At 41.5% G+C, this 9,904-nt stretch overlaps 1 protein-coding gene across 1 annotated transcript in view; it reads right to left on the minus strand.

Annotated features, from left to right (window-relative positions):
- LOC117959697 (transcription factor 4-like) overlaps positions 1-9,904 on the minus strand; it is a 256,373-nt gene that overhangs the window by 181,882 nt on the left and 64,587 nt on the right. The window contains exons 5-6 of the mRNA XM_034896975.1: positions 6,621-6,676; positions 5,180-5,258 (exon numbers count right to left, since the gene is read on the minus strand). Of these exons, the coding sequence (XP_034752866.1) occupies positions 5,180-5,258; positions 6,621-6,676 (135 nt within the window). The remainder of the gene's footprint in view (positions 1-5,179; positions 5,259-6,620; positions 6,677-9,904) is intronic.

Here is a 9,904-nt window from a genome sequence, read left to right on the forward strand (position 1 = left end):
GTCCTACCAGACTCTGGCACATTCGCCTGGTCTTACCAGAATCTGGAACATTAGCCTGGTCCTACCATCAAGGCTTTAAATCAATGCTGAAGACCTTTCTTTTTGATGTTGCCTTTCTTTAAATGATGTTAAATGTTTAATTTCTTATGACGCACTGCAACTTTTACTCTTGTGTTTTATGTGTCTTGATGTTTCTATGTTTAATTCACGTGTTTTATCTGTTTTTATTTTTTAACTGTTTTTATTTTTTAACTGATTTTGTGTAAAGCACTTTGAATTGCCCTGTTACTGAAATGTGCTATACAAATAAAGCTGCCTTGCCTTACCAGACTATGGTCCTACCAGACTCTGGCACATTTTCCCGGTCCTACCAGACTCTGGTCCATAAGCCCGGTCCTACCAGACTCTGGTCCTACTCAAACCCAGACGGAGTACTGAAGGAAAATTAAATTGAACAGAAGTACGTAGGAGGGCGGAGCCGGGCTAATACATTCCCCCTGCTTCCCGTCTTTGTGCTAGGCAAGGCTAAGTGATAATCAAACTCCATTTTCTGATCATGGCGTTTAAACAAATAGTACAAACCACTTGTTGACGATCGTTCCAAAAATGTGGATAAAAGGCCGAAACTGCGACAAGCATGAAGCACAGCAACTTTTCCGTTACGGTCCTCTGTGTAGCTGGTCAAATGACGCTGCTGTGCATCAGAACCAGACTGGAGCCACATCAGATCGTTCATTTATAACAGAACACAATGTGCTTACAAGCTGAAACCACTGAGCCTCTCATGTACTATGTAGGTGACAGTTACAGGGGCAGAGGGGCGGGGGGGGTGTAGGGTGGTGCACCTGCTCTGCAAAGCAACTACACACAGGTAGAAACACACACACACACGCACACACACTAAAGCTCTACGATGTGAGGAAACCACACATGCACACATGAAAGCTAGAATCATGTAATATTTCAGCATTGACGCACAAACTGTAACACACAAGTCAACGTGCACGAGTGCAATCACACACACACCCACACACACACACACACACACACACAGATATACAGTACATATAGGCCTTCAATCACACATGTAGAAACACATTCAGGACAAGTACAAGTGCAAATACACTCATTTACAGAAAGACAAACACACACACACGCACCTACATTTACCCAAAATAAAACCGCATTCATAAAAAGCTTTCATCACACACACTCAGTAATTGACACAGCAACCTGCCAACTTGCACAAAACACACACACACACCACCGCAAACCCAGAAAACCCCACACACAGAAGCTGTCTTCACAAGACCCAATAATCGTTAAAATACAAACATGAAGAAATTTGTGCATGAAAAGCACAAAGTCAAGAATTAAACACAGGCGTCCGAACAACACACAACCGCACATGCAATTATTGAAACATATGCATGTAAGGGCAAGTCCACATTTTCGCAAAACACACATTTTCTAACTACTTTGTGTGTGTGTGTGTGTGTGTGTGTGTGTGTGTGTGTGTGTGTGTGTGTGTGTGTGTGTGTGTCGGTAGATTAATCTAGCGGGGTCGCTGAGATGACACTAATCCCTTCGCTGATTATCTAGAGCATAACATCACTCTAATCTGATGGTGGGGGGGGGGTTAAGAAAGACAGACAAGGTTAGAGAGGGGGAGAGCGGGAGAGAGAGAGAGAGAGAGAGAGAGAGAGAGAGAGGCTGCGTTCACACTCTACATGTTCTACATGGGTTCATTTAACTCTGCAGTGGTTCTTTTTTCTTTTACTTTGAGGTGGTCTGCAATGAGAAATATGTAGCAAGTGTCAAAGATGGGACTCACCTGAACTAACCGGTCTCTCCCCTTTGATGAACCATAACCAAAATGTTGCCATAAACACTCTGAAGGACTTCCCAGTACCTACTTAACTGAATATTCTCATAACGCACCAACTCTGAGACTGTTGCATTATGATGCTAATCAAAGCTTCTCATTCTAAAACTGAGACATGTGTGCGCTGTGATGCTAACATCCTTGGTCTTTATGGAAAAGAGGACAAAGAAGAGGATTTATGGACCTGGAATTATGGGATAAATTACTTTCAAATACATTTTTCTAACCCCAAACGTAGACCTTAAAACATTCGATTCCCCAATGATGGATGTTGATCTTATCGATTAAAACTGATTGTTGGACATTGTTGACGTGCGATAGAGTTAGGGTCGCCGACACTGGAGAACGCCGAGCCTGTGGATCGAGTAAAGACGTGATGAATGTTCTCTCCTCGCCCGTTTGTGGTAAGAAGTACGGCGGGCGTCGCTCTCTGCCACTTCAAACACACCAGCAGTGAAATCAATGAAAGCTCTGTGGTTTCAGCGTTGATGCTAAAATGCTACGTTTTCCATCAGGACATGCAGAGAAGAGAGAAAAGCCAACAGCAATAACACACAATCTGATTTATAAAAACTCGGAACAGCCACAGGTAGAGAGTGAATGGTGTGTGTGTGCTCCATATCCCTGGCTGTCTCTGTCTCTTAGTGTTATCATTATCAAAGTAAATTGCGGCTCCCGTGTGCCAGATGAAGAATACAATATTTCCATTTCTGCCTCGGCGTCGCCTCGTGCCTCGCTGCGTCTGCAGCTACACACCATGATCCCAACACGGTCACAACACATCACACACACAATGGATCATTCTAGCAACAGCCCGTAATTCTAAAGTTTTGCGGTTATTTTGTATTTGGCTTTGTTTCATATATTTATTTACAAATATCTATAGCATCCGGTAACACTTTACTTGAAGGTATAAGAGTGCCTTGACACTGTCATGACACTAAAAGAAGTGTCATGTCAGAAACGTTTATGACTTGTTTTATAATGTTCATGACACGTTCATGACAACGTCATGCGTTCATGACAGCGTCATGTGTTCATGACAGCGTCATGTGTTGTGTTCATGACAGCGTCATGTGATTGTGACAGCGTCATGTGTTCTCGACAGCGTCATGCGTTGTCTTCATGACAGCGTCATGTGTTCTTGACGGCGTCATGTGTTCTTGACGGCGTCATGTGTTCTTGACGGCGTCATGTGTTCATGACAGTGTCAAGTCACTCTTATGTAGATATCTTCAAGTAAAGTGTAACCTAGTGTTATTATTCCCATTAACAACTAACTGGTGAATCATGAGAACTAGCTCAATATTGTATATGATAGTAAAAACATGGTTCATATCTTTCTGTTTCATTTTGGTTTGTTGTTTGTTCCCCCCAGCTGATGTAAGTAACAAAGGATACTTTTAGAATCTCAATTGCACAAATTACAACTTTTTCCCTCTAAAGGTTTGCTGGGGTTGATTTGTGGTTCAGTCTAGAACGCGTAGCTCCAATAAAGGGAAACCTGATACAGTATGACATGATATCTAAAAAAACAACAACAAAAAAACAGTGTGCTTCCAACCTTACAGCGACAAAAAAAAATCGGAATGGGAGTTTCAATGTGAGTGACCTCAATGCCCACCCAACACCCTTGGGATTAACTCTGAGCCAGACGTCACTGCCCAACATCAGTGGGCGATGGAGGACTATTGGACTATTGAAGCTCAGCGTAAGTTCATGCAGGAAGACTAGTATGCGTCACATGTCTCTCTCTCCCAACCTAATCAGCGGAATGTGGGCGTTGTACTCTTTCAGTTCACCCAGGGTGTCTCCATCAGAAGCCCCGCTCCACATCACATCCACGCAGATCTTCAGACTTCCTTTATCCCTTCATCCCCTTCCACCTGATTTCCAGGGGTTGCAGAACGGCTGCGGATCGGCTCCTCGCTCCGCCGTCCGTCAACACCCACCAGGTCCTTATCTCGTGAGTCCTTGAGACTTCAGCTCGAGGACTCACGAGATCTCGCCAATTAATGTAGAATAGAACCCCAAAAACAGTTTGTTTCCATCCAAAGGAGTAGAGAGGGAAACAGCTCTGCGCTGTGTTTTCAAGGTGTAGTACAGGGAGATATAATCCTCGGTGAGCACGCTCTATTTTATTTTGAAAATCAACCGGATGTTTTATTTTGTTTCTGTGCTCGACTTCCAGAGCGGGCTTTTATTTCTCCCTTCCCAGAATGCCGCATGGACTAGCAAGACTCTCCTTTGCAGGGCTGTGGAGGCAGGTCTGGCAAAGCGAGACTACTCCACCATGTCTAGACCATTGGGTGGATATTCCTTCATATCCACTACCCCTATACCCCTTCATAATTTAACATTGCAATGGAGTCTAATTGCTATAGGCTGTATTATATCGACCTATTATGCAGCACGTCCATTCACTTTATTTTCAGTCTTAATTGAAGTCTACCGTGATTGAAATGATGACAACTCCTTCCTGCCTTCCCTGAAGACAGAAGGGTTCAGCCGCATATTAATGACCACGGTTATGAAATGACATGGCCAACAATCACATGTAGCTGTTAAGGTGTCCACAAATCCTTAGGTGTCCATACTTTTGGTGAATACACTTGATTTGTAAGTATAGTTCCAATGCTAGGCTGGAAACACACATCTGACATATCACACAAGTTGCACGCAAGTCTTGACATGTAATGGTTTACAAGAAAAATCAATAAATAAGAGAAAGAGCGGGAGACAGAGAAATAGGGAAGGTAGAGTCACATCGGTAAGAGACATCTTCCATATTTGATGCATCCAGTCAAAGGTAATTAAGCTGTGTGTGTGAGAGAGAGAGAGAGAGAGAGGGGCAGATTATCTGTGTCAGTGGCCATTTGCTCACAACTGGCGCCACGTCGGAGAGAGCCAGAGGCAGAGAGCATCATGGGTAAATGAGCACACACTGCCTGGAGTTTTTTTGTTTTGTGTTTTTTACAAACAGCGGGACGAGGGAAAGAGAGAAATTGCATGCCAGATGACCTGTCTCCTGTGTACGATAGTGTTTCACTAATTCTCTGCGCGGGCACACACACACACGCGCACACACACACACACACACACACACACACACACACACAAACACACAGCGCCAGATCGAAACCCAACAAAGGAGTGAATGCAAAGTTGATGGAAAAAGAGCGTTGTAATTTAATACAGGACACACACACAAACCCCCCCCCCCCCCCCCCCCCCCCACAAAAACACATACACACACACACACACACACACACACACACTCAGTCTGTGGTGTACCTGTTAGCCTGCTGGAGTTGGCGTACGAAGGCGAGAGGCTGTCGTGCGACGCCATGTACTGAGACCCATCTGCATAACTCTGGAAAGAGAGAAACAAGGAGGAATGTAACGACGCATCGGGAATCGGTTGAAAATCAATATTAATGCGTACGGATTCAATTACAACCAGTTGAGATATCTCAAAAAGAATTGTGATGCAATTTCTAAACGGCCTGGGGTGTAATCTACTTTTAATCACACTTCTTTGACGTCGGAAGTCCCCACGTAGTCTTAGTTCATTCATTTGAAGAGATTTTTTTCTATTCAGTTATTTTGGTGCGATATTTGTTTTAATCTGATTCAATCGTGTTATTAAAGTGCCCATTTTATGAAAAAATAACTTTTTTTCCTGGGATTTGAGGTGGTATTTTGTGTCTCTGGTGCTTCCAAACAACCTCAAAACACAATTATGAACCTGAAAATGAGCAGAATATGGGCGCTTTTACCTTTTATTTTATTTATTTTTTAAGAGAAAATACAAATTTCTATTGCATTTTTGATAAGAGGACAGATCTGCTGTTTGGTATGGTTTCTACGATAATTGTGAGAAAATCCTATCCTGAACTTAAATCATAAATTGTATGGAATTGTGAGTTGGGTGTGTCATCACATCCCTAACAATTATTACATGTCTTTACTGTATGTAGTTGTCATTCATATTTGCAGCAAAATCAGTTATTAGTATACAGTATATCAATAGTAGTATTATCTGGAGTCAACCCGGGACTCTTGTGTCACGCCGTCGCCCTCTTTTTTTTTTCACATTTACTTTCAGTTCGCCACTATTCACTTTTAATAAAAGGCAAGAACGTCCAAAACATAAATCATTAAAATATATATATAATATTGTTGATCTCATGTAAGTAGACACCTCAAACAACAGAGGTGCTACACGTCAACACTTTATGAGTTGTTGGCACATTGGATATTTTTCTGATATGGGAAAAGCAGGTTCTAAACATGAAAAATGATGTAGTCTATTAGATATATATCTTAATAAGCCACGTAGGTGACCGTGAAGGAAAAAAAAAAAAAAAAGATTATTTAAAAAATAACGTAATGGGGACAAACACTTTTGCGAGATATTGAGTTTTATTTTCGATATCTTGCAAAACAAAGTCAAGATCTCCCAAAAGTGTTTGTCCCCAGTACATATTCATCTTCTTTTTTCTTTTTTCCCCCCCTCCCTCCGTGTTACCTCCGGGGTTTCGTAATATTTAAAATCTGGCTGCTCCATTTTCTAACCAGATGCTGAAGAAATGTAAATGCATGGAATCTTCTCTCCTCCAAAGTCTCCTCAGTAACATTAATTATGGTAGTGATAGTCCCAGCAGGCAATAATCGTGATATTAAAAGTGCCATAAGCAAATGTATCAATAGTAGTATTGTTGTAGGTAGTTACCTTGGAAGAACGACTGCCGCTCGCCCATGACCCTGCACTCGTTCTCTCCTCCACGTCTGTAAGAAGAGAAAAACTGATTCAGACGACAGGAAACATGAAGCGACATTGCGTCAGAGTTTAGGAAATCCTTACTTAGAGTTGATCATCTAGCATGACCTTTTCAGAATATATTGTGGTGAAAATACTTTTAAAAATGACTTAAACTGCAGACAACAAATCAGGATGGACAGAAAAAGCAGGAAAAAGTGAAGTCAGTAAAAAGAAAATAGTTTCAAATTCATTCAACAGCAGGAAAAAGCATCTGGAGCTGCAGCATATGCGACCTGACCCAGGTTAAGTGGATGAAGATGCTTGCAAAGAAGACAACCCAAGAATCAAAGTTGCATTGTTCTTGATGTTTCAAAAGTTGTGTTGTGTTTATGACTTATACATACACATACACAGGGGGTGCTGGTGTGAACATACAAGTCCTTAGAGACACATTCAAATCCCGCAGAGGACACATATAGTACTGTAAGGTGTCTATATTCAACTACTGGAGTGTAAATCCTTCTTGCTGTCCATGCCCCATGTCATTAAACATTATTGATTGTGATTGTAGATCCTTTAATGTGTCTTTGTGAAGTCTAATGGTTCTTTAAGCCTCCTGCAGTACAGTAGTGTAATCCCCTCTGTCATTCCACTGCATCCGTGATCTTATATCTGTCAAAAGGTCAGCCTGCTGCCTGAGAGTCCCAGCTGACCCGGTATCAGGGGATCACCCATTTTATTACAATACGTCCTGAGGAAAACAACGTCCAGTTCTTGAGATGAGACCTGTTGATTGTAGAAAAAAACTAATCGCAGTCACAATTATTTTGGTCAATGTTGATATCCCGATTATTTAACACAATGACTCGGTGGTGCAGGCACTAATGCAGATGATGGATTTTGATAACCAAACCCTGCTCCTCTCCCCCCCCCCCCCCAAAAAAAAACCCCACCCCACCACCACCACCACCACCATCTTCACTAGGACTGATTTGTATTAATGCCGCCAGATACCACAAACAGGACGTTGTTGTCTATTGGCTCAGTAGGGAGGGGGGGGCGAACGTACACGTCATTCCAAACCTTCTCCATTACAGTGTTTTGGGGATTGTTAGAGCCCAGATGGCAATCAAAACTGGACTAATTGCACGGCCCTATCTTGGGATATTTCACTAAAAGACCATGCATGTAGTGCTGGGCGATTGGGAGGAAATCAGATATCACGATATTCTTGACCAAATACCTGAATATCGATATTGTGGCAATTTTCGAGGGCTGGCAATTGGTGCTTTCACAAAATATCTTCACACTCAGATAAACAATCATCAGTAATGTGGACATATTGTCCAAGTGGTGAAAAGGCAAATAATAGAACAGCCGGGTGAGGTCAGTCAATGACATCACTTTAATGTAATGCAGTCTTTAAACCAGCAAAACACAACACTATCCAAAATCTAGGATGATAGCTAGTCTCATATCATGATATCGATATAATATTGATATGTTGCCCAGCTCTACATGCATGTCAACCTCATGGTGGACAAGTCAGGGGAACACCAAAGTCAGCAGGCTTCACCCCCTGGGGACTATGAATATGTTTCTACAATTACACAGCAATCCAATAAATATTTGTTACGATATATCGGTCTGAACCAAAGTGGTGGGTCGACTGGCAAGATTTATATTTATTTATTATATTCTATAATCTAGTGTATCGCTGTCTTAAGAGTCTGAAGTCTGTCCGAGGAGGGTAAAGATGTGGAAATATAAAAATTAAAAAGTGTGACTTTGACACAGGAGACAGCGATTCACATCCTCCTACATCTCCTACCAACAACCACCAGATGTTCCCAACCAGAAGCAAGTAGCTGCAGTTGTCTTACTAAACCAAACCTTAACCATAGTGGTGGCCGATCCAACATGTCACATGACATGTCACACTGCCAAAAAACTATATTTGTTGTTCAAAAAGAAGGACTTGTTAGACGTACAGAGGACTGACAGCAGAGAGAAAGGGGAACGGATGGTTTTTGAACATGACAGGTAGATCAGTTCATCCGGGTCGAAAAACGTGCGAACGCTGCTCTCGCTTACAGTTAACACACACACACACACGCGATCACAGTCGTCTCATCCATTGTAGTGCACAAATCTCTCCTCAATGGGCTCTCCATTGTGTCAGTGTGTGTATAGCGAGCAGCTTACATTCATTGTTAAGTCATTTGGAATGTCAGCTTATCTCTGTGTGTGTGTGTGTGTGTGTGTGTGTGTGTCTGTGTGCACAATAGAAATAAACAGGTTCAGTTACAAAAAGCCACAAACCAAAAGTCACTACCTCAACAAAAGTACCCTTTGGGCTACATATTTGTGGAATAGAATAGAATTTGTGCGAGTTTAGTGAAGATTACGCAAAAAAACACTTGATGGGGAATTGGATTTAGGGAACACACACTCGATCAGTAGCAACACGTATGCCACAGGCCTTTGTGGGTTTCTCAACACAAACAACTGACGAACACCTGGGTTCAGGGAACACACACTTGTACAACACAATCGACAACTGATTCAAATTTAAGTAACACACCTTAGTTGGGGAAACGAATACAGGGATTAAACGCTTAATTACATTGAGAGATGGATTTAAGGTCAATGGAATTTATAACTTAACTTTATAAATTTAACACTTGATCAACTGGGACTAGGAATTAAAAAGTAAAATCGACTCCATTTCAGGAATAGGCAATCATTTAGATGGAAGAAACATAAACGTGATTTAGGAAACACACACTTTATCAACTGAATTTAGGGAACACATTTTGATTGTTTGAGTTTGCAGTATAAGGGTTATATATATATATATAGGGTTATATATATAGTATAAGGGTCTAAATGGGTTCAAAAAGATATTAGGATTGTCAGAGGTCTAAGGAACACACACTTTTTCAGCGTTAGGCAACACACTTGATCATATGATTCATGTAACACACACTTAATGGATTTAGGGAATAAATATGATTGGCAGAAAACTACAAATCTTTAAAAAAATGCAGATTTAAGTATCTTTGTTGTTGCAAGAAGAAGAAAAACTGTTTTAACCAGACAACAGTGTGCAACCTGTTAAGCTGATCAATATTTTTAAAAACAGAGGATATTTAAATGGTCATTTTAATGATTTGGTATTTTATGATCCTCCACTGATTTTCAAACGTGTGTTTTTTGTCCAGCTAATATGGTCTGTGGGGGGGGGGGGGGGG

The sequence above is a fragment of the Etheostoma cragini genome, chromosome 16 (assembly GCF_013103735.1).
Source record: "Etheostoma cragini isolate CJK2018 chromosome 16, CSU_Ecrag_1.0, whole genome shotgun sequence".
Lineage (NCBI taxonomy): Eukaryota > Metazoa > Chordata > Actinopteri > Perciformes > Percidae > Etheostoma > Etheostoma cragini.